Consider the following 26,077-nt stretch of genomic DNA (forward strand, 5'->3'; position numbering starts at 1 on the left):
TGTCTCTCACTTCTCACTTTCACCCCACCCAACTAACTTCGGGCAATTAAGAAAATACACAAAATGCCCTCAGGTCCCTTGGGTCCATAAATCTTTCTTTTTCCTATTACACCATACTATAGCTGGCCTGGCAAGGTGCCTAACCATCAACAATGGGTAACCAGTAGACACCCACAAATATGCAGCCCCCACCTCACCAGGAAAAATTTAAAATTTGTCAGCAGCAATTTGGTCATATTTACCACAGCTATATGACATGTCGACATTAGATAGTGACCTGTGGTTGTTGACTTGCCATGGTAACAATAAAACCCCTTTGGGAGAGTTGGGCCTACACGTAGTTGCTATTTGTCATGTGCGAAAGTCAAAGAAAATAATCTCAAATATAATTTTTCACCTCCAATTAACTATGAAGGCATTTGTTTTTCACACTGAGCTGCAGCTGGAATGTGAAAGTAGCGAGAACCCACTATAGACATTCATGAGGACCTGGCTTTGACAGTCTGGCAGGCATAGCGTTATATACAGTACCATAGAGCTGCTCTGGGCGACACCTCTGTTTCCATGCTTCTTCCTTTCCTCTTCCCACTCTTCCTGTTGTCCAGATGAAAGGAAAAAAGGGGATGATTAAAAAAAAAGACTGCACATATGGAGGTTCCAATGTGGCTTCATGCAATCATGACTATATTAAAAGAGGAAAGGAGAGGAAAGGACTTGCCAAAGAGCTGTCAATGCAACAAGCAAGCAGGTACTTGCTACTCTGGGAATAGACACACACAAGCAGGCACATGATTTAAATTCACTTATATTCACCATTACACAAGGCTATGGTCCCCACAAGGGGCACTATTTATTAAATGTAATAAACTGGATTAATTGTATTTGGCTAAAGATTTTCCCCAGTTGTGATGAGGAGGTAACTCTGAGTCATATTTGACCATTGTTGTAGAAAACCAACTGTCCATGTGCGGTGACATGACACCTGAACTATGGTGATTATATTTTTATAGTTAAAGTAAAATGTTAACTTTGTGTTTTCTCAATATGGAGTCTATTTTCATAATATTTCATCTTTCCATGGATATCTTAAAAAATTATACCATTAGGTATAAAGTACCCAGTTTGTTCTAGGAAGACAGTTTTAAGTGTGAAGGAAAATTGCACTGCCTGCCAACAAAGTGCAGTCAGCTGGAACTTATTGGATTATTTATAATCAACCAATCTGGCTTCTTGTTACTCTACCAGAGGTGAACAAACTCCCCTAAATTACATCCTAATGATGATTTTCTTGCTGAGCTTCCTTATTGGCTTTCCTTTAACATTTAAAGTGATATTTCAAATTTGAAGTTATGTTAGCTTCACATACATCATCTTATGTATAGGAATGTAACATTACTATAGTAGAAATACAGTAATGTGTCAACCTAGCTATGAATAGTTATACGGGTCTACTCATCTAACTAGAAATGGAGGAACCTCTATGGATATCATCCCAAATTTTGAATTTTAACAGACTGGACTGCCACATTTGTATCTATTATATGTGGAAATAAACTCTGAATAATGCTTTGGACAATACAAGCACAATTGCAAGCACCAGAACTGATTAAAATTTAAGTATAGTAATGTTTTCAAATTCTGACTCAGTCTTTGACCCTATAGACCACAACAATCAAACTAAATGCCAGAAAACAAAAATGCATTCTGTTTGTTCAATCTGAAATTACCTGTGTTCAGGTAATTGTATCCGGGCAGTAGTGTAGTGGTTAACACTGTTGCCTCACAGCAAGAGGGTTTTACATAAAGGTTATGTTTTACTAAGGAGACTCATGTAATTTAATTACAATGTTTCCTTAACTTCCTGTGTGCTTTTACACCAAACTAACCTGAGAGAAGTGTTTTTGATGTCCATAATAACTATTATAGCTTCATTTTAACTGCACAAAGATTCTTTAACCCGACTGAATTTCTGACAGTGTTGATGCTTTTATTCTTATACCATCACTGCAGCTCAGAATAACTTGAAGAGACTTCGTGGTGATAATTGTTCATTAAAACTAAACCCTCTGATATCTTTTAGAAAAATTATCTTCATTGTTAAATATTTCCCATCGGACATGAACTTCTTCTCTTCTCTCCTCTCTGCTTTGGCAGCAAAAACAGTCAGTTTTTAACCTGCTTCACTTATTCAAAAAATGTGTTACTAATTCAGTTAGAAACTTCATGATAATTCTTGTACTTATTTACAGAACATCCAGAGCATGACTTTAGTGACTGTAAATTATTTCTTGCATTTCTTCTCTATTTTAGACATCACTATAACTGAAGTAACCTGCAGGTATCACAGTTTCTTCTCATATTATTGATGATATTGCTTGTAATTAACAACTCTGCCAATGTAGTGCTCATTATTATTACCTAGATATCCTGGGTAATGCTGAGCTTGCTTTACAGTACAGGCCTCTGGTCTGAACAGGCCCTAAGAAAAATACACAAACCAAAAGTGTGACAGAATTTCATGCAGGTCACACATACAGCTCCAAGAATGTTTTTGCTAACAGAACTTTGTGATTTTAGTAATTAAGTTTGTTTGTTTGAAATCTTTGACTTTTTGCCAATTATCTCTTTGGATTACCCTCTTTGTGAAGTAGGTAACACTGAATGGGATGCTGCAAATAATCAACAAAAATCAATATTATTGTCCAGAGTGATAATTAAATAATTACCCAGTAAATGATTTATTCTATCATGATGCAATTTCCTGGGGACAAATACACGCATACATATATTCTTGAGGGACTGATAAACTGTATCTTCTTTAGTTTCAGTAAAATATCTTTATGCATTATCTCCCCTTAGTAACGTTTTGCCAAATAGGCTTCCATACTTAAAGACTGGCACTGTCAGGCTGGATAGCGTTGCAAAGAACTGTGGGCTGACATAGATCTCCACAACATCCTGATTGCACACGTAGCTGGAACTACAGGAATCCCCATAACTACGTGTCCCATCCAGAGTGCACATTCCTTTAAATTGAGACTGCCAGGGGGCGGGTACGTTGAGTCGTACCCGCCCCCCAGTTTGTCACACTGCTGGGGCAGAAACACTGTTCGCCCACCGAGAGAGTCACCATGGCCGTATCACAGAAGTGCCCCACTTGTTTGATTTTTTGTATTTGTATTTTTTCACTGCTTTTCTCCAGTGTATTTTGTGACACGGATGCAGAAGAAGATGAGCATGCCAAACACACATACACGGTGGAGATGTTCAACGAGGCGGTCCCTACCGCACCCCACTTTGTCATGTTTTACGCCCCATGGTAAGTGAATAGTTACCAAGTTTTTCCAGACAACGTTAAATAAATGTATTGGCAAATAACATTAGGCTTTCTTTAATATCCCCCGTATGCACAGAAAATGGAAAGGCCTGCCCTTTACAGCTACAACTAAGTGGTAAGTTAGCAGAGCTAGTTAGCACGTAAGCCGGTTGCTTACATCCCCCCTTCTTTTTTGGTCAACCGGTGTGGTTAGCTCAGCTGCTAACTAGCATAGCCAAACAGTTTGCTAGCCCACTGCAGCTTAAGCTTGAAGCACTTTTCTCGAGCCTCGGTGCTAACAGTGCTAACAGTTTGCTTTCTGCTTAGATTTAGTTGTAAACCTTCCAGTGAGTGTTGAACAGAGAAGTGAAGCAATTAAACACATTTTGTTGTGCTATACATATTCACTGTTAGCCCCGGGGTAGTCAGTCAGTTTGAAGTTGTACTTTGGGAAGCTGTGCTTACGTGGCGCGCACTGATTGACCGATGTTATGTCTGATGGGTCCACCGACCTCCGGAGATTCTTGGGGGGCCAGGAATTCGCAACAAAACAGGAAGTAGTGCGATTTTATCGTACATAATGTAATGTAGAATTAGAAAAGCGAGATGGAGATAAAGACAGATTTACTATGAAGATTAAACCAGAAGATGGCATTGGGTCACGGGTTTCCCATGGGTACCAGGTGCACCTCTGGTAACAAACGTTTGGCTACTACCGAGATTTGTATTCCCTACATTGGTTATATAACCCTATAGTTGCATACAGTTCCATTGACATGGATACACATGATTTGCGTCTGTATTCATGAGAGAATAGAATGCATGGTGAAATGAAACTTAAACGCCATGTGTCTTTGTGTGCCAAAGAGTCTTAACTGTATAATGGGAAGCATGGTCCTTTAAAACTTTGGTTTTGTATTATGATGATGATGATTATTATTATTATTATTGTTATACCATATCTAAAAAAAAGTGGTAAGTGAAGTTACAAGAGGTCTCAAATGAATGGTTTTATCAGTTTATATTGCATGTCTAAAAAGACTTATTCCTGACAGGGTAGATTTAGCATATGACCACCTGTTTGGGTTGGTGTGCTTCTGAGTACAAATTTCACCAGGGTGCATGCACCCCGTTATACTTGCTTGCAAGCCTAGTCATTGATTTCTCATTCTCCTTCAGAGGATAGTGGAGAAAGCAAATGTTTTAGTTGCAGGCCACCATCGGCAACATGGTATTTCTAACAATACAGTGTCTCAGATCCACCACTGTAAACCAATGAACCATCATCTTTAACTCGTGAGCTGTAACAAATGTAATTCCACACTTCCTTGGAAAGTGTGGTCAGTTTGGAAAAGTTATGTATAAATGATGGCTTTTAACCAGGATCACAGTTTAGTTTGGGGAAACGATATATTCACCAGATGAACCCATGTACAAGCTTCAATATCAGCTTCTGTTGTTCACTAACGGTATATGTACCCCTGTTATGTCCAGGTGCGGCCATTGCCAGAGATTACAGCCAACATGGAATGAACTGGCAGACAAATACAACAGCATGGATGAGCCCCCGGTGTATGTGGTGAAAGTAGACTGCGTCCAGGACACCAAGTTCTGTTCCAATGTACATGGAGTTAGAGGCTACCCTACGTAAGTGCTAGAGTCACATCTTATTACCTCACTTCATAACAATGTATTGCCATGGATGAGGTCAACTTAGGCATTTTTAATTTTTAAGCCAACTAAGAGAAACTGAAACCTTGATGAAAACGCACTAGTTGTGACATTTAAACAACTCTTACATACAAGTTCACAACCATTTTCATCACTGATTGACAGAGAAGTCACACATTGACCTGCATTTAGTCGAATATTCTGCCAGTATCTCGGTGACATCCTCTTAAATCTTGCTCACAGCATACTGTACCTGCAAACACAGCAATCCCTGTGTAATGATTTATCAAACTTGTATAACTACTCCTATAGCTTGTAATGATTAGTAAATTGGTTGGATTTTTTTTTTTTTTTTGTGCATGCATGGATCGTTATTTATTTTTTGTTTATCTTGTGAAACTTAAGACTTAAATCGCAACTCTGCCGTGCTACAGTTCTTTCAGTTCAAAATGGGTTTTTTTGTTTGTTTTATGTCTAGGCTAAAGTTGTTTAAGCCAGACCAAGAGGCAGTTAAGTACCAGGGTCCTAGAGATCTGCAGTCTCTGGAGACCTGGATGCTCAAGACACTCCAAGAGGAGCCTTCGGTGATTTGTGTTTTCATTAAGTAAACACCCCAAGTTTCTAAACCAGCGACCCTTACAGTGTAAGAAAGGTGTTTTTCATAGATGCATGTTCTTGTGTGTCCTCCAGGAACCAGAGAGTGAACCAGAGCCTCCCAAAGCCCCAGAACCCAAACAGGGCATGTATGAGCTCACTGCTCTCAACTTTAAGGCCCATATAGCCAAAGGTAAAGATCTAACTTAGTTGTAACAATTAAGGCAGGATACACAGCTGTATCTTGCCTTAACAGATAAACAGTTTCTGTTTTGTCTTCATTTTTAAACATACTTTCAGTTTTCAGGCACACTGGGCCATGTTTCTGGATCATTTGTTAGAGAATGGAAACTCTTCATTGCCTTGATTTACATAACTGACAGTTCAACACAAGTACAGTGGGTACGGAAAGTATTCAGTCCCCTTTAAAATTTTCAGTTAAATTGCAGCCATTTGCTAAAATCATTTAAGTTCATTTTTTTCCTCATTAATGTACACACAGCACCCCATATTGACAGAGAACCACGAAATTGTGGAAATTTTTGCAGATTTATTAAAAAAGAAAAACTGAAATATCACACAGCAATAAGTATTCAGACCCTTTGCTATGACCCTCATATATTTAACTTGGGTGCTGTCCATTTCTTCTGATCATCCTTGAGATGGTTCTACACCTTCATTGGAGCCCAGCTGTGTTTGATTATACTGTTTGGACTTGATTAGGAAGGCCACACACCTGCCTATATAAGAGCTTACAGCTCACAGCGCATGTCAGAGCAAATGAGAATCATGAGGTCAAAGGAACTGTCTGAAGAGCTCAGAGACAGAATTGTGGCAAGGCACAGATCTGGCCAAGGTTACAAAAAAATTTCTGCTGCACTTAAGGTTCCTAAGAGCAATCAGGGGAGAAGAGCCTTGGTGAGAGAGGTAAAGAAAAACCCAAAGATCACTGTGGCTGAGCTCCAGAGATGCAGTTGGGAGATGGGAGAAAGTTCTAGAAAGTCAACCATCACTGCAGCCTTCCACCAGTCGAGGCTTTATGGCAGAGTGGCCTGACGGAAGCCTATCCTCAGTGCAAAACACATGAAAACCCGCATGGAGTTGGCTAAAAAAAACACCTGAAGGACTCCAAGATGGTGAGAAATAAGAATCTCTGGTCTGATGAGACCAAGATAGAACTTTTTGGCCTTAATTCTAAGTGGTATGTGTGGAGAAAACCAGGCACTGCTCATCACCTGTCCAATACAGTCCCAACAGTGAAGCATGGTGGTGGCAGCATCATGCTGTGGGGGTGTTTTTCAGCTACAGGGACAGGACGACTGGTTGCAATCGAAGGAAAGATGAATGCAGCCAAGTACAGGGATATACTGAATGAAAACCTTCTCCAGAGTGCTCAGGACCTCAGGCTGGGCTCAGACTGGGCTCAGTCTGAGGTCCTGAGGTCCAAGACAATGACTCTACGCACTCAGCTAAAATAACGGAGTGGCAACTCGGAGGACAACTCCGTGACTGTTCTTGAATGGCCCAGCCAGAGCCCTGACTTAAATCCAATTGAGCATCTCTGGAGAGACCTGAAAATGGCTGTCCACCAGCGTTCACCATCCAACCTGACAGAACTGGAGAGGATCTGCAAGGAGGAATGGCAGGGGATCCCTAAATCCAGGTGTGAAAAACTTGTTGCATCATTCCCAGAAAGACTTGTGGCTGTATTAGCTCAAAAGGGTGCTTCTACTAATACTGAGCAGAGGGTCTGAATACTTATGGCTGTGTGATATTTCAGTTTTTCTTTTTTAATAAATCTGCAAAGATTGTGCTCCAATGAAGGTGTAGAACCATCTCAAGGATGATCAGAAGAAATGGACAGCACCCGAGTTAAATATATGAGGGTCATAGCAAAGGCTGTGAATACTTATGGCTGTGTGATATTTCAGTTTTTCTTTTTTTAATAAATCTGAAAAAATTGGAGCTCAGCCACAGTGATCTTTGGGTTTTTCTTTACCTCTCTCACCAAGGCTCTTCTCCCCTGATTGCTCTTAGGAACCTTAAGTGCAGCAGAATTTTTTTTGTAACCTTGGCCAGATCTGTGCCTTGCCACAATTCTGTCTCTGAGTTCTTCAGGCAGTTCCTTTGACCCCATGATTCTCATTTGCTCTGACATGCACTGTGAGCTGTAAGATCTTATATAGACAGGTGTGTGGCCTTCCTAATCAAGTCCAAACAGTATAATCAAACACAACTGGGCTCCAATGAAGGTGTAGAACCATCTCAAGGATGATCAGAAGAAATGGACAGCACCCGAGTTAAATATATGAGGGTCATAGCAAAGGGTCTGAATACTTATGGCTGTGTGATATTTCAGTTTTTCTTTTTTAATAAATCTGCAAAAATTTCCACAATTCTGTGTTTCTCTGCCAATATGGGGTGCTGTGTGTACATTAATGAGGAAATAAAAAGGACTTTAATAATTTTAGCAAATTGCTGCAATATAACAAAGAGTGAAAAATTTAAGGGGGTCTGAACACTTTCCGTACCCACTGTACCTGAAACACAATCCTCAACGTCAGTCAACGCATACCGACTCTATAACACTTGTCTCCAGTCACGTCATGTTTCTGGAATTTTTTCCAACATCTGCTTCAAAAATAAACTGTGCTCATGATAATTGTCCCCTTGAAAACGATGGTTCTCAAGCTCTGCAGAAGTTGAATGTTTTGGTTTTCAAGAAAAGTAAATGATTCTTGTTTGCAGACGAAAAAGAGTAGGACATGACAGGCATTTTTAAAACAGTGTTTACAGATCCCACCTTCACATTTTGGCAACAGAGCTGCAATAAACATTGTGCAGCTGGTTGTGTATAACCTCAGTATAAGAGGTTTAATTTAATTTAGCCGTGTGGAGTTTGTAGTGGATTCAACTTTTTAATTTGCTCTTTTCACTTTTTAATTAGCAAATATTACTTTTCACATGACCCATAAACTTGTTCAGCCTCATTTCAGTACAGAATGCATTTTACTTTAAACTTAATAAGTGTATGTATTGTTTTATATTCTTTTCTTTTCCCTGTGTGGTATCTGCAGTATCTTTTTTTCTCTTGTTTCAGGGGCTCATTTTGTTAAGTTCTTTGCCCCGTGGTGTGGCCACTGCAAAGCCATGGCCCCAACCTGGGAGCAGCTCGCCACCACTTTTGAGCACTCTGATGATGTCAAGATAGCAAAGGTGGGTCCTTCAGATCATGTACAGGTTCACAGATTCTAACTCACAAATAATTAATCAGATGTTAAAACAATAAAACACCACATACTGTGACATTGGTAAAATCAGGAAATCTTCGGAAGTAGTTGCATTTATAATATCTATTTATATTACCCCCTTTCCTTCCACAAAAAGCGGTTTGCTGTTTTTTTTTTTTGTTTTGTTTTTGTTTTTTTTTGTTTTTTTGTTTTTGTTTGTTTTTGTTTTTTTGTTTGTTTTTTTTTTTTTGTTTTTTTTTTTTGGTTTGTTTTTTAAACTCACCATATAATTGTGAATTTTTGAGTCCAGTTTCCAAATGTGCCATGCTAAACGTTCCAAACAGAGCTCCACTTGTCCTCTTTGTTACCTCTTAGCTTTAAAAAATTTCTAGGATTGCATGCCTGCTCAAACATGATACTGGCCATATGGGAAGCCACCTGTTTGTATTTTAGGTTATTAAACTAACACACCTTAAGCAAATTTGCATGGTCAGTGTTTGCATTTATGTATCAATTTAGTTTTATAACACATGTTCATGTATTTATTGCCTAGGTGGACTGTACACAGCACTATGAAGTGTGCTCTCACAATGGTGTACGGGGATATCCCACACTGCTCTTCTTCTACAATGGGCAGAAGGTATGGAAGATGTTTTGGACTAGCAGCAACTCTCTGTTCTTAAATGCCAAGGCTGTTATTTTGTGAAATGAACATTTTGCTTCAGCTAAAACTGCATTCAGTTATTGGTTATTGTTAGGTGTTGATTTTGCTATATGTTGTGTTCTTAGTGTGTGAAAACGTTTCTGTAGCTCTGAATTACAATACATCTAATATGTGATTTCTAAAGACAAAAGTATTGAGTACAGTGGTATAATTCAGTATGCTAAAAATTTTGCTTATGTGTATTTTTGTAGACAGAACAGTACAAAGGAAAGAGAGACCTGGACTCTTTCAAAGACTTTGTGGACAACCAGCTGAAGGCTGCCACTGAGAAGCTAGAGCAGGAACCAAGTGAGGAACAGAAAGCAAATGAGACCCCCACTGATGAGCCAGCCAAAGAGGAGGTAAGGGATGTAAAATAATTCTGATCCTAACAGGCATTCAGTGATGCATTTGAATGCTGGTATTAAAGCAGGTTACAGCCCATACATTGTTACTGTGGGTACTTTCAGTGGGAGCATGCTTTGCATGAGTACTTCATGTTACAGAACAACTCAGATGTCTCCTTGGGGTGAACCCTAGACATGGCATCTACATTTATCTGCATATACATGTACATCTCTGAACTTGGCAGCCACTTAAATGTGGAGAAAAATGGTTGATATTTGAACTCAGTATTGCAACAAATGCAGCTCTTTCTTTAGTGCTCCTTCAGGAGCTCCATTACCAAATTCATGGATACGCATTGCCAAGGCACCGACACAATGGCAGAATCTTACACAGCGTGGGGGTGAATGTTCTCCCATAGCTGAAGCAAAACAAACGCTTTATAGTATAATACAGTGACACTGAACAAACAACATGCACATAGACCCAGCATCCAAAACACAACGGAGTAAAAACTGACAAAAGGTAGTTGTTTGGATTGTTTTTACAAAATTACAGTGATAGACGAGAACATTGTAATTTTGCAATCATGTTTAATAGCACATACTCCACCTTTAACTATGTGGCTCTGAACTGGCATTTTGGTAAGGCAAGCTATTTCAGCATTTCTATTCTTTCCTGTCCATAGTCCAGCGTATTGGTCCTGACAGAGGACAACTTTGATGAGACAGTGGCCAAGGGCTATACCTTCATCAAATTCTTTGCGCCATGGTAAGATCAGCATTTTTGGGCATTTAAATCATACAGATATTAAAGGAGAATTAATTAGTCTGTAGGTGTACAATGAATTTAATAGTTGAATCAGTGGTTCATACTTTTCACATTGAGTTAACAAATTTACAAGTTCTTTTATGTTTTTTTGAATTCTGTGTGTACATGATCTAAAAGCAAGATTCATTCCAGTATCAAGTAAAACCTGTTTATATAGGCCTGTCTCTTAGTTTAGGATCATGCAACATTTTATTTTCACATTTATAGCATCTTGTGCCTACTTGAGCTTCAGCATTTAACAGACTGGAACTCTGCTTTAACCTAGCTTTATGTTCGATTTAGCTGGATCAACCGTATATTTTGAGGAAGTTAAAGTATTTGTAGCATATCACATTAATACATAAAATCCTGAAGACTAGATGAATGTACCTAAATTGCGTATTGTATAATTCTTTAAGTGCAAGCAAAAGATTTAAAATCAAATATCAAGAGGCTGAATCTTAATTTTAGTCAAACCTTAAAATTAAATTTTCTTAAGCTTTTCTTAGTTTGTGAAATGATCTAATTCCTCTATTATGCTTCGCCCTAGGTGCGGCCATTGCAAGAACCTAGCTCCTACATGGGAGGATCTTTCCAAGAAGGAGTTTCCTGGCCTCACTGATGTCAAGATAGCCAAAGTGGACTGCACTGTTGAGCGCACACTCTGCAACAAATACTCTGTAAGTATGGGCATGCCTTGCTGTGTAAATTGTGGATGACACCATCTAAGCAGAACTGCCACATACTTTAATTAGATGCTACAGAGTGTAGTCCTGAAGCATATTCTACACTGTCATAGGTAAAGGGATGTTGGCACACACTCACTATCAGCTTTAATTGTATATGGAGCTTGAATGAGAAGAAAGGCAAAGGCATTACATAGATTTATCAAGGCCCTTATAACATTGTCCACTTCCAGCCCTGTTTGTATGATGTTTTAAATGCTGTATGTCCTTCTCCTCCTCTCCTCCATTTCCAGCTGTCCTATCTTCCTCCTTTTCCTCCTTTCACCCAGCCATCAGCTGGAGGGTCCCCCATATGAGCCAGGTTCTACCCAAGGTTTCTTCCTGTTAAAAGGGAGTTTTTTCTTGCCACAGTCGCCTTAAGTGCTTGCTCTGGGGTCAGGCTCTGGGTCTCTGTAAAGCGCTTTGAGACAGTTTTGATTGTAGAAGGAGCTATATAAATAAAATTGAATTGAATTGATTTTTAGTTAGTGTTCAACTTATAAAGCAACATTTTGGTACATGGTGCAGTGGTAGTAATAGTTGCCATGTCATCCATATTCACCCTTATGGGTGGGAAGGGCTTCCCTGACAGAAGCCTCTCTTCTCCTATGACCCACTTAGACGCCGTAATATTAACAGTGAAATTTTGCATCCTGCCATGATGCCTATTTCCAGCTGCTGCCACACTTGAGTAAATTCTGCACTTGTGAAGCATCTGAAACATCTGTTCTGAAAATATTCCTTCACTACCCCTTGGATTATTTCTGGTACACTGAAATACTTTTAGGCTTCCACACAAACTACTGCTAAATCCTTACAAATATGTGTCCTAACTCACTCCTTTTTTGTCCTTTGTCCATCTAAACACCTTGAATACTCAGGCAGTTGTTTTGTCCTCTCTTTCCAGGTGCGAGGTTACCCCACGTTGATCATCTTCCGGGCGGGGAACCAGGGTGATGAGCATCATGGTGGGCGGGATCTGGAGAGCTTGCACAGCTTTGTGATGAGGCAAGCAAGAGATGAGCTGTAGAAACGGTAAAGTCAGTGCCCACTCTGCATATCTGGCCAGTAGGACACCACGCTCATACAGTAGCCAGACCTCTCTTTTATCTCTCTCCACTCAGGTTTTCTTCAGAAAGGAATCAGCCAATGGCAGACTGAAGCAGTCTGTTCTTTCTCCAGTGTTCAAGGACAGAATGATTTAGTAAAATGTTTGGGAATGTAAATGTATTTCTCATTGGTGTTACCCAACCTCAAATCTCCAAATAGGAACAAAAATATTGTATTGGTTGGGTCTGCAAATAAAGCAATCCTGTATGTCTGACATCCACTTTTCAAGCACTGCTCACCAGAATATCTCTCACAAGTAATGTCACTTAAAAGGGTAGCGCTGAAGGAAAAATGTTCCAGTTTCTGCCTGTTAAAAATCAATTGTTTCTGACCTAACTTCGTAGCCATTTCACTTTTTTTAAATGTAAAATTTTATACATGGGATCTGTTGTTAAAATATGATCCATTCACATTTAGGGTACGGCCACTCAAAAGGTTGTAAAAGTTTGCATTACCAAATGTGAAGTTGAAGTTGAGTTAAGTTGAGGGTACCTCATATCCATGCCAGCGATGGCCGATGGCCTATCTGACTTAATTCAGGAAAACACACATGCAGGCTAGAGGGAGTTGTGACAGAGGCTTCATTGTTGTCACAGGAGTCTGATATGGTAGACAGATATGACTTCATTTTTTAAAATAAAAGATCAGATTAACTTCTCATGCTCAGTGGCATCTAAAGGAAAGATCTTCATCGCGGACCCTACTCCATTTGCGACTCCTGTGATCTCATCCACCCCTCTGTGCTCCTCCGAGCATTCAGCATCTGAGGCCTGGACCATGTTGCTCCATATCTCTATTACTTAACATCATAAGACTTTCTGCTTCTTCTGTTTCACTTTGCCTGTATATTCTGAAACACCCAACAGATGCAGCTGAATTGGAACTACTACAGCTTTGTGTAAAATTGTAAAGATTTTTTGCTACATTTCTTAGGCCAGGTTCACAGTTGGCTAGCATCTTTAAGAATCTAAACCTATAGATTAAATAGATGGGTATAGTTTACTTATGCTACATTGCTAGTGGGTCTGATCTTATCTGATTACCAGTTAAATCATTTGGAAAAAGAAACGTCATTCACCAAACACAATTAAAATAAACCATCATTTGGCTGGTTTATGTTCTTGTTCTCGCTGTAAACATTGGTTAGGTGAATTCATCAAACTAAGATCTTTCCTGGATACAGTATCAAAACCATCAACCCACAAATCCAGCTTGAACAGAAGGTTAATTGATTCAGCAAAGGCCAAGAAATATAATCTGTCACAACCCTAGTTCTAAAAATATTTGCAGTTTTACCAATCAAAGTTTTTTCATCCACTTGCAAGGCCATGCAAATTCCAGCTGAAATGCTCTTTGCCCCAGGCTAAGTGAAAAGCACTGCATAATGTGGGGTACCATATATTGTCTAATCCAGGTACACAAACAGTCAGAGACATGGCAGTTATTTGTCAGTAAAAGTTTTTATGGATAGCACATCTTCTAAGGAACTCCAGTGACATACTTTTTTTTTTCCTTTTGAGTCATGGGCTGTGCACTACCCATGGATTTTTGTACAAAAAAGAGTAAATAATGGCAAGTTGTAACATGAGATTTCATAATAAAATTTGTTTTCAAAAATAAGTTTTACAGTTTTATCATTGCTTTTGCTTCGGTCTTTGTTAATAAGGCATGTGATTTTTCTTTTTTATAAAAGGTGCAATAAATAAGCTGAGAATGTACACGTATTTACAAAAAAAAAAAACAGTTTAACATGAACACAAATGTAAACAGCAGCTTACCAGAGGTATATTTTGTAATTTATGATTGGTTAGATATACAGTTGTAAGGTATTTTGATTGTTGTTAGTTTTTAATTAAAACATCTTCTCTAAAAAGACTATGTTAATCAAAGCTCACAGTAACATGCTCAATTGGAGAGAGTGTTGCCACTGGACACAGATCTCAACACAATTTTACTCTCAGGGTTTAAAGCAAAAAAGGCTAATTTCAGAAGTTGGCAAAGAAACTGTCCCGCCGACTGTTTTTGACTCGCCAAATGTTTTTTTCACAATCTCTTGACGAGTTGTCAGGGGTGGAAATGTTTAAGTTTGTGAGTACAGGGACATGGAAATGGCTGTTTGCGGTATGCTGGAAGGATAAGGCTGTATTGAAGCCTTACTATACTAGGATGTTTTTTACAACATTTCGGAGACTTACTAAAGTATGACTTTTTTGGCCGATTTTGAAGCCTTACTATGCGTTTTTTTACAACATTTTGAAACCTTACTAAAGTATGACTTTTTTTGGCCGATTTTCAAGACTTACTATACTATGACTTTTAAAATAAATGATCAGATTAACTTCTCATGCTCAGTGGCATCTAAGGGAAATTGGTAAAGATCTTCATCGCGGACCCTACTCCATTTGCGACTCCTGTGATCTCATCCACCCCTCTGTACTCCTCCTAGCATTCAGCATCTGAGGCCTGGGCCATGTTGCTCCATATCTCTATTACTTAACATCATAAGACTTTCTGCTTCTTCTGTTTCACTTTGCCTGTATATTCTGAAACACCCAACAGCTGAATTGGAACTACTACAGCTTTGTGTAAAATCGTAAAGATTTTTTGCTACATTTCTTAGGCCAGGTTCACAGCTGGCTAGCATCTTTAAGAATCTAAACCTATAGATTAAATAGATGGGTATAGTTTACTTATGCTACATTGCTAGTGGGTCTGATCTTATCTGATTACCAGTTAAATAATTTGGAAAAAGAAACGTCATTCACCAAACACAATTAAAATAAACCATCATTTGGCTGGTTTATCTTCTTGTTCTCGCTGTAAACATTGGTTAGGTGAATTCATCAAACTAAGATCTTTCCTGGATACAGTATCAAAACCATCAACCCACAAATCCAGCTTGAACAGAAGGTTAATTGATTCAACAAAGGCCAAGAAATATAATCTGTCACAACCCTAGTTCTAAAAATATTTGCAGTTTTACCAATCAAAGTTTTTTCATCCACCTGCAAGGCCATGCAAATTCCAGCTGAAATGCTCTTTGCCCCAGGCTAAGTGAAAATCAGTGCATAATGTGTGGTACCGTATATTGTCTAATCCAGGTACACAAACAGTCAGAGACACGGCAGTTATTTGTCAGTAAAAGTTTTTATGGATAGCACATCTTCTAAGGAACTCCAGTGACATACTTTTTTTTTCCTTGTGAATCCTGGGCTGTGACTACCCATGGATTTTTGTACAAAAAAAGAGTAAATAATGGCAAGTTGTAACATGAGATTTCATAATAAAATTTGTTTTCAAAAATAAGTTTTACAGTTTTATTATTGTTTTTGCTTTGGTCTTTGTAATAAGGCATGTGATTTTTCTTGTTTATAAAAGGTGCAATAAATAAGCTGAGAATGTACATGTATTTACAAAAAAAGAAAAAAGTTTAAAATGGTCACAAATGTAAACAGCAGCTTACCAGAGGTATATTTTTTTGTAATTTATGATTGGTTAGATAAACAGGTATAAGGTATTTTGATTGTTATTGGTATTAGTTTTTAATTAAAACATGTTCTCTAAAAAGACTATGTCAATCAAAGCTCACGGTAACATGCTCAATTGGAGAGTGTTGCCACTGGACACAGATCTCAACATAATTTTACTCTTAGGGTTAAAGCAAAAAAGGCTAATTTCAGAAGTTGGCAAAGAAACCATCCTGCCGGCTGTTTTTGACTCGCCAAATGTTTTTTCACAATCTCTTGACGAGTTGTCAGGGTGGAAGAGTTTGTTAAGTTTGTGAGTTGAGCGACATGGAAATGGCCGTTTGTGGTACGTGGGAAGGATAAGGCTGTATTCTTCAGTTCTTCTGAGAAAAACATCAGTTTAGCATGGACATGCATCATGTTGGACCAGCCTGGTGAGTCGTAGCTCAGCATGAGCCCGGCAAATATTGACACGGAGGGGATATTTTGGAGCAGTGTGCTACTAAAATAGCAATGTGGTCAGTTTGGTTCAGTCCATATTATATTTTAGGAAGGCAAGTAGGGCTTGAGAAGAAAACACATCAGGAAAGAAGAAGGAAATATGAAACTACTAACTCCAATGCATCATTCTTTCAGTATTAGACTGGGTTACAATATTTGCACTGAAAAGGATTTTTCCTGGGCTCGTATTTTCCCATTTGACTCAAACCATTTATACACATTTGTTGTAATTTGACCAAGTGATACTCACAGCTTACACTCACAACTTACACCAATAACATCAATAACACTGAGTCAACTCCCTGGAGTCATGCGCTGTAGAGAATTTGTTCATTAGTAATCACGCAAGCTTCTTCTGAGAACTGATCCACTGGTTTATATATAGTTATATGTATATATATTTATATACATACATATATACTAGAAGGAAAAGAAAGCAGCACTCGGACTGGTCCCACAACAGTTCAGTTTTGCTCTCACCCTCTCAGTAAGGTAGAAGGTGCCAAAGCCTCTTAGGCATTCATACACACACTTTCATAAACGCATAATATACAGACTTAAACACTCCACACACAGTCATTCATTTACTTGCAGAATGAAAGAAAAACTCCACTCCAAAACCAGTAGAGAAGATAATGGACCATTTGGTAACTCAGCTCTGAAGTACGTTGAAGTTGCCTTTAGATGACACCCATATGGTGTCATTTTTGCAGATGTCCCCTCTTACCTTGATGCCTTGACAACAAATCATGTTGTTAGCTGGATGTTTTGAGCTGTCCAGGATTATTGGAACAGAATGTAATTGATCTCTCAGGATGGACATTCCTTGCAGCCTGCGAATTCTAGAAATAAAACAGGTGTCTACTTGAGGTCACCCCCACTCAGGAGTCACTGGTACAGCTGCAGCCCTTTGCCAACCCATTTTTTTCAGTGGAGCATTATTGGCCCTTGATGGTGTCAGTGGCAGCCACAGGTCCGCACCACCATGTTCTTGTATTTCTTCAGTATGACGTTGGAGTTCTCATCAAAGTAGAGCACTGAGATCGCGTGGAGCTTGGTGGGGGCGCAACATGGCTTCGGTACGTTCTCCGGGTTCATCAGGTGCACCTGAGAATAATAAGAAATACATCATTAGGCATCAGACTTCCAAAGAAACACTATGTTCGCCAGAATGCAATTCAATAGCATCTTTCGACAGACCTGCCATGTTTGGGAAATGTACACATTAATGACATCTTTGGGGTCATTTTCTCAGACTTACTACTACTAGACTTACTACTCCCTACAGAGCAATATCAGACATAACTTTTTTCACAAGTGTAGTAGTATTCTTCATGACAAGTAAACTTATCTTCATGTATAAAACTGGTAGGGTGCCCAAAGGTAATTGTACAACAGTAACTGCAATGCAAAGCATATTCATTGACCTCATTGGACTCCAACACACTACCACTACCAGCCACGCTGCAAAGCCACGTTGTTTTGCATGCATAACCCCCAGCCTCTTGGGCTCAGACCACTAAAAATAATGGCAACAAGGTGAGACTCAAACCTAGAATGACTTCTGTACTGTGTAAAGAATGTAGTGAGGATGGTAACATCCTGTGGATTGGTCTTACCAGTGTCTGTACAATGGCATGGTTAGTGGCGTTCATGTGGGCATTAAGGGGGAAAGAGCACTCTCCATCACAGTAGTTGGCTGCGTAGCCTTCAGGTGCAATGATCCAGTCCTTTCAGAAACACAGCATTAATCATAAAAAGCAGCACAGTCACAGCAGATGAAATCAATCAAATCAAGTAAATAAAACATCCTAATATATTAATAACTGGTGTTTTAGAGAGGTAATACTATATATCTTTGTTTTCAAATACTAGAAAGGTCAGGTCTGGTTTTATAATTCCACAATACCAGTATTAGTATTACTACTACTTACTACTAGTAACATGTAATATATTATATATATTATATATATTTTATATTTTATACATACACATATATATATATAGTAGTATAGTAGTAATACTAATACTAGTATGTATATATATATATATATATATATATATATATATATATATATATATATATACAGTCACCAACCCAATCTGAGCACAAAATAAATGTGTCAAATACTGTCAGTGTAGGTTGCTCTGTTTCCTTAAAAAACAGAGCATGCAGAGGAGTCCACTGGAATCCTGTTGGTAAATTCAGTTCCAACCAATCAAGAGCACACAGCTGACAGTTGACAAATCAACTGTCTGAAGACTGAGATTTGTTGATTAAATGAGTCAAGTCTGGTGTGCTGCTGCTTGGTTGGAACAAAAACCTGCAGCCACACGGCCCTTTGTGGAACAGTTTGGACACCTCTGCTCTACTGTGTCTCATTGTTTACCTCTGACAAATTTTCTCTCTTTGCTGTGTGTGCTGGAAGTCTCCCTCTAGATGTCAGTGCTGTGTAAACAGCTCAGTGTTTGCTCTCTTCTACTTCTTCCTGTGCCTGTTTCCTTGTAAACACATGCGTATAAATACACACAAACCTACTTTACCAGACTTTTTCTTCTTTGTCCACCCTTGCTTGGCAGCACCAGTTTCATATCAGGCAAGTTAGTGGTGTTTATAATGTGTGCATAAACTGGTCAGGTGGCCCTGTCCTCCAGCTAAAAGAACAATCTCATAGATGTGTGTGTGGGCAAACATGTATTGTATCTATGTAATGAGGAAATGTTTACTACCTGCCAGTCCAGCTCTCGGAAGCTGACGTAGAGTTCATGTCTTCTGCATGCTGTTTTCTGATCGCTGCTGTTGTAATCTGCAACAGAAATACAGAAACTTATAAGGAAATTGTATCTTAAGAGGCATACCCAAAGATGTGGCCCTCACAGTATGAATGTGTCTCTCACATCAATGCTAAAAGACACAGTAAAAACTCTTCCCTGGATAAATATGATTTTAAAAACCCCTACGAAAGCCCCACATTACATCCATACGAATCATGCACCTAATTGATCAGCATTAAAATATTGAATGGCATGAGCACAAGTGGTGACATGGTGATAAATGTGTTTATGGACCCTCCTGCTCAACAGTTTTTACTTAATTATCTCAATTTCATACAGCAGCTGCCGGCAGCCTGGCAGTCGGACCCAGGTATAGGTTTGTTTTTTACAGTCAAGAAGGTCATTGCTGGCGTCAGTCACCATGCTGTAAGACGCTGACACCAACTTTCCACTGACACTTTGAAGGCTCTCTCTTTCTCTCTCTCTCTCTCTCTCTCTCTCTCTCTCTCACTTACCTTCTCTGTCTGGGCTCACTGATTTCACAGTTTTGATCACTTGTTTCTTCACACACTTTCCCACCCAGAGAAAGACGTAAGGGAGAGAAAATGCAATGTATGGCACTGGTTGTCCCTTGACAGCCACCTTAAGACAAAAGACATAACTAAACTAAATTTGATGGCCACATGATGCCTTAAGTAATCCTTCAGCCTTGAACCTGTTATTGTCATATGCAATAAATAGAGAGGAACTTCTTGCATTTACAAGAAAAGAAATGCCTTATACACCCTAAAAAGGACTTGTGCAAATCACAGTCTTTTTTTTTTCCAAAAGAAAGATTTGTGTGTGTGTGTTCTGTTGGTATATGTGTGTGTCTCTGTCACTGTCAAAAAGAAGTGAGTCTGTTAGCTGGAGTTGTCTCACACTCACTCTCTCTCTCTCTCTCTCTCTCTCTCTCTCTCTCTCTCTCTCTCTCTCTCACACACACACACACACACACACACACACAAACACACACACACACACACAAACACACACACACACACACACATAAACACACAGACATACAGCATATACAAACCATAGATACAAACACAACTCCATCGCTCCATATTCATATGAAGTAATTTTGTAATTTTGTGTTGTGTTGTGTTCAGCCTCCAGTGCTGTATAAATAAAACTGACTTGACTTGATATTTCAATTTCAGTCACGTATTTATTTAACAGCGAAATCCACTTAGCCACTCATTAAAAAGAAGGTTTTTTTTAATTTAAATTCACCAGCACTAGTTACATTAAGATTAAATCATCAAATTTCATTTTGAACTAAAAACACTGATCGCACTCCCCAGACCCATGTGTTTTAGCTGGATTCATCTCAAATATAAAAAGGAGACAGACAGACAGACAGAGAAACAGGGAGTGAATTGGACTACTCTCTTGGATTCATCTCAGCTTGAAGTAAATGAGGAGAGAGGGAGAAGGAAATGGCTCATGGTACAAGCACTGCCTGAGTTGCAGGAGTTTTAAAATAATAAGGCAATACATGTGAGAACACCTACCAAACATACTAAAATCTAAAGTCCCCTGAACCAGAGAATGTGTTTCTTTTTCTTGCAGTAAAAAGTGAAACTAAAGTTGTGTAAATTTCACTAGAAACACTGATTCTGTAAGCGACAGGAAATGATAGGTGAGACTGACCACAACAGTCAGTGGCGGTGTTACGTCAAACGACCATCTGTTACCAGGTGTTTCCCCATTTTGAGGTTTCTTCCTTTGGAAAAGGAAAGATAGTTTGCTAGATGCATGCTAATGTAGAAAGTTTATATGTGCGTTACATGTGTGTGAACAGTCGAGTGTGTGTGTGCAAGTGATACACACGGATACTGGGTCAAATGTTTTTGTCCTCCTCCCTGTGGACTTGACTGATCTGCCAGAGTCTTCAACAGCAAAGAGCATCTGGATTTAACAGATTTACTGTATGGAGACCTTCACAAATGAGGAAACAGGATGGTCCTAGACCAGCTGCAGTAAGATTGCACTGATTTTTACTATAATTATTACAATTTAAAAAAATATATAAGAATTATTAATTTTTTTTTTTTTTTTGCATAGCAAGGCAAATTTGCAAGTGTTTATACAGGAGGAAAGAGGAAACATCTGAGGACAGCGGAAAAGTGCCACTGAAAGGCTGAGTGACTTGGAGTGACCTGACTTGAACTTGAGGTTGATGTTTATGGAGAAGTTAATGTACAGAGATTTATGAGTCTGAATTGGAATATGAACCCTTGGATTTTTAATAACTTTGGGCTTTAGCATCTGTGTGCCATTAAACATTCCAGAAATCAGTACTTCCAAACACTGACATTCACACTACCTCAAACTGTATACATCCTTATTTACAGACATTCTCACAGGGACCCCTGCTTGCTCATCCAGGTCTAGTTTTTGAAGCGTGAGCCCACGTTGCAGTGCAAGTAATGCTGTATGCTGTGAGGGACAAGGTACAGTATTTAGAAACGTATTCCCTTTTCCTTTTTTTTCTCTCACAGAAACATATCTACACACAACTCATTTTCCTTGCACCTCTTGGCCTTCAAAGCCATTTGCATTTACAGTTTGTTGGTCTCTTTAAGAGGACTACAGCTGATATTTTTCATTGAGTGTAAAGGCCAAGATTTGTGGTGCCCATAAACCACATCTCCCCTTCTAGCCTGTAAAGTTTAATGCCACACAGTTACAGCTGAGCTCTGGCTCCCATGAGGCTTCCAATAATTTATTTTTTCCTTTCCTTGACAGAGAGTAAGGGTGGGAAGAAACCTGAATTACTTACCCTGCATATTATACTTGTGATTCTAAGATTTACACAACTAATTGCTATTACACTAATTAAAATTCTGCCCTTACCTTTCTGTAAGTATTCCAGGAATTAAATGGTAAATGGACTGCATTTTATATATATATATATATATATATATACATATATATATATACACACACACACACATACACACACACACACAGACTGGAGGAGCTGGGAATTGACCTGCCAACCATCTGATTAGTGGCCGACCCACTCTACCTCCACAGCCACAGCTGCCCCAAGTAGTATTATCTCACTCTCAGCAAGGAAGCTGATATGTATACCCATGAACTCAAGTTTCACCTGTTTCTTAAACTACTGTCAAGACCAAATATTTGTATATAAAATGGAAAGAAAGCAGTATTTCCTTTTACAACGTGATGAAGCCAGTGGAACTGAGCACTGACCTCTACTCCCATTTTACAGAAGCTCACCTAACAGTGTTTAACCTGGAAATATTTCTCTGCAAGTAGACAAACATCCACTCCACCATGTGACACTAAAACGCTGCACCAGTTCACATTGAATTCATTGAGGTGGGACCATGGCTGCCAGTTCAAACCCTGTCTATTCAAATACAGGGGAAACACTGCTCGTTACTGAGCATAAGCACTGTAGTCCTTTAACACTGAGACTTTTGATATACTGCACTGTAAGAGTGCTACACTACCTGCCATTCATTAAACCACTAAAGCACGCTCACCAGCCTCTCTGACAGGACAAAAAGTCTATAAATTATATTAACCACATGTATAAATGAAAATACAAGAAACAAATTGTACCAATTCAGAGATTATAACCACATAGGTCAATATCTGTGTATGTGACATTTGACTTCAAACTTCTGCAGGCCACAATCTCTCAAACCACTCCATGGCAACTCTGTAGTTTGCTCTAGCTATTTCTCAAATCAATTTTAGGGCAAGAGAAGATTGCAGCTTTTACAGTAAAATTACATGAATTTCCATAGAGGTGGTGGTGGTGTCAGAAAACCTGGGTTTCCATGAGCCCAAAGTTTAAAATAAGAAGAAAGGAGAGAGTCCCAATGGCTATGATGACATGAAATAAGACTGTCGCTGTTGTTTCTGATGTTTCTCCTCTCTTTTCCCTCCCACTGACCACAATTACTGAAGTTGGTCTTTCTTCCTGTCTGTCATCACAGATGTTATTAAACCCTGTGAGGGAGCTCCACTATGTCTAATTACTCCAACAGTAAACACAAGGAGGTCGGGTGGGGAAAGAGCACAGAGAATGAGGAGGAGGGAGGAGAAGAAGAGAGACAGATGAAAAAACACAGCTGGCCAAGTGCTGTGTTATTATAATTCTTTAAGCGATACTGTTAGTCTTTTAGCTGTGCAGCTAATGACTGGCTCGGCCTAATTACAGGCCGCCTGTGCTGCGCAAGGATGTGATATTCCTTCCCTAGATGGTTGTTAACTTCCCTCCCACAGCCAAAACTCAACTCAACTACCATTGCCTCCCTAGTCTTCTTTTCCCACAAACCCCTAAATTATCTTTAAAGGTATTGTTCTTTTGCAAGGTACACAGCAGCATTTTCTATAGAATGCACATTAGGCATATCCCAGAGGTATCAGAAGCATCTTGTTGACAAAATATTAATGCACTTAGCTCATAACTCCAAATTTAAGTGAAAATGCTAATTAAAAAGACCAATTTACCTGCTAAACAAGCAAACAAGACATTGGACAGAAGTGGCTTGGTCTGCAAATTGTCTGCTTTGTGAGTGAAAAATGAAAAACAAAGATGATTTATTGTTCATATAATCACGCCATTATCTCAAAACAAATGCTGCAGAAATTTTATTTGGCTGAATATGTCATTTTTGTCATCTGGAAGACATTAAATATCACATCTCATATTAAATCCAGCTCGCTAAAATTGCAAAAATGAGAAAATAGTAAGACCTAAAATCTCACAGGGAACACAGTTGGGAAAACAATGTTTCCCAGTTAAAGGGTTGCTTTATATCCTTAGCGGACTGAGAGAGGCATTTTAGTTATTTATGACAAAGCAAAGCACTACAGCCAAATTTATAAAATCTAAATCAACATTAACAAAAATAGCTCTGAAGATATCATAGTTAAGATGATGACAAAATGGCACAAAACTGATAAAAAAGGATGCAATAAAATCAGTGCAGAGGTTAACCACACAGTTCAGGTTTTTTCCTGTCAACTAATGTTCAAAAAAGTTTATAAAGCTTGTATATGGAAGCTAGTACACACTAGAGCAATTAAAAACAAACTGGCTGTCTTTCAGTCTCAAATCTCATGTTTTTTGACATGAGAAGAGAATGTATCAGGGTGAATTGTCAGTGAAATACTTCTTTTAGCTGTCATGAACTGTGGTGACCTGGGTTGATATACTGTAGATTCATGCCAAACAGAAACTGGGGGACATTGTCCACATTTTGTTTCTCCCCAAGAGCACTCCACAAGACTCTCCCCATCCATCCTGTCCTCCTCCCTATCTCTGGAGTGAGTGATACGGTATTGAAACCATATGCCCTCCTGAATTCCTCATGGCTCCTCCCACCCGTCCAATCCCAGCAGTCCACTGCTGGCCGTGGACACTCTGCTGTCGCGAGGGGGGCCTCCCTACTTCCTGTGTAGGATCTAAATATTTACACTCCCCATCGTCCCGAGTGGCGAGGTGGAGAGGTCTTGATGTTTTGGGTTATGTAAAGTCCAGTCCTCCAGGACACATATTTAACAGATTGTCCTTGTTAGGGCAGATTTTTTGAGCAGATTCACTTCGCAGAAAGTTCTCTCATCTTCCTGACACAGACTGAGACACAAAAGCAGACTACAGTCAACCTACCTTGTGAATTTGCTTGCAAAAGTAGTTGAATAGCAGACTGTTATATATGATTGGGTTAAACAATTTCTCTAAGCTATTAAATGTGAATTTATTTACATTTCACATAAATATTCCGTCATATACTGGAAGAGAGCTGAAACAATATCTGTTGCAGGAATGTTCACCTACATTAAACACGATTTGTACATTGATTCACAAATGTACCCCATAATCACCAAATTGTGCCAAAGGTGACAGCTGAGTATATAACCTGTGGTTCACTCTGTAGCATAACTAATGATAGTCTTTGTTCTCTGTTATTTCAGTCAAAGCTTTTATCTAACGCAATTACTGAGAAAAAGCCCTGCAGGAATTCTTGTGTTAACAGCAGCACAGTGTAACCTCCTGAGAAAAGCACTGAGGATGCTCTGAACAAACAGAAAGCAGACCCAAGAAATCCCAGCAAAGGATTTTCAGAGAGTAGCATTAAAAACAAAACCAAACTTGTCCTACAAATACATCTGTATGCCATACAGATGGTAGAGCCATTAAACACAGCAGCAGAGGAAGCAATGCTGAGGTAAATCGTTTCCCGGGTAGCCAGTCAAGTTTGTGGCCCTGAAAGGGGGAAGCGGGGGCGGGGCTGAAGACCTAAGCCTCTTTGGTCTAAGCAAGTATACTTAGGTTACTTAGGTTAGGTTAGCAGATAAGCAGCCTTATGGGATAGTTTAAAAACAGCAATGCCATGAGAAACGAAGACTGTAGAGTGCTGTAAACTTTCCTGAATGCAGTTTTACCTGTATTATTTATTTGTGGAATCAAGTTAACACAAGCACAGTCTTTCCCTGATCTCAACCACACAGTGGTTACCATACACAGAATTTATTAATTCTTAAAAATATCATTCATATTTCAAATATATGTTGACTGCTGGGGACATTTACTTCTCCATTCAGGGCTGTGTTCTGACAGATTGCAGCGTGAAAGCTTCGAGCAATGAAGGCTTACTATTAAAATGAAATGATGCTTCATCTGTTGAATTAGCCAGGGATCAGGCTGACATTAACAGCAGGTTCACTGAGTGCTACTTTTATGTACTGTGGTCGCTGCACAATGAAGCCTCACACAAGCATCTTAGCTTTAAGAGCTA

At 39.1% G+C, this 26,077-nt stretch overlaps 2 protein-coding genes across 3 annotated transcripts in view; one reads left to right on the top strand and one right to left on the bottom strand.

The window, feature by feature from the left end:
* Positions 1-3,088: 3,088 nt before the first annotated feature.
* txndc5 (thioredoxin domain containing 5) lies at positions 3,089-13,963 on the top strand. Its single transcript, XM_041065854.1, has 11 exons — positions 3,089-3,319; positions 4,811-4,963; positions 5,466-5,571; positions 5,678-5,774; positions 8,682-8,797; positions 9,365-9,451; positions 9,727-9,876; positions 10,548-10,630; positions 11,220-11,349; positions 12,302-12,429; positions 12,519-13,963. The coding sequence occupies exons 1-10, from the start codon at positions 3,132-3,134 to the stop codon at positions 12,422-12,424; spliced, it is 1,233 nt and encodes a 410-aa protein (XP_040921788.1). The 5' UTR covers positions 3,089-3,131; the 3' UTR covers positions 12,425-12,429; positions 12,519-13,963.
* Positions 13,946-26,077, bottom strand: part of bmp6 (bone morphogenetic protein 6) — a 49,010-nt gene continuing 36,878 nt past the window's right edge. For both annotated transcript variants that reach the window (XM_041065852.1, XM_041065851.1), the window contains exons 5-7: positions 19,203-19,279; positions 18,092-18,202; positions 13,946-17,579 (exon numbers count right to left, since the gene is read on the bottom strand). In XM_041065852.1, the coding sequence (XP_040921786.1) occupies positions 17,430-17,579; positions 18,092-18,202; positions 19,203-19,279 (338 nt within the window). In that variant the 3' untranslated portion in view covers positions 13,946-17,429. The remainder of the gene's footprint in view (positions 17,580-18,091; positions 18,203-19,202; positions 19,280-26,077) is intronic.

This window comes from Toxotes jaculatrix, chromosome 20 (assembly GCF_017976425.1).
Source record: "Toxotes jaculatrix isolate fToxJac2 chromosome 20, fToxJac2.pri, whole genome shotgun sequence".
NCBI classification, from domain to species: domain Eukaryota; kingdom Metazoa; phylum Chordata; class Actinopteri; family Toxotidae; genus Toxotes; species Toxotes jaculatrix.

What these genes read in the sequence shown, in the direction of transcription:
- txndc5 (XM_041065854.1), top strand. Translation starts at nt 3,132, where the DNA reads ATGGCCGTATCACAGAAGTGCCCCACTTGTTTGATTTTTTGTATTTGT. An exon ending in ATCAAATTCTTTGCGCCATG is followed by an intron (nt 10,631 to 11,219) that starts GTAAGATCAGCA and finishes GCTTCGCCCTAG; the next exon opens with GTGCGGCCATTGCAAGAACC. An exon ending in CACTCTGCAACAAATACTCT is followed by an intron (nt 11,350 to 12,301) that starts GTAAGTATGGGC and finishes CTCTCTTTCCAG; the next exon opens with GTGCGAGGTTACCCCACGTT.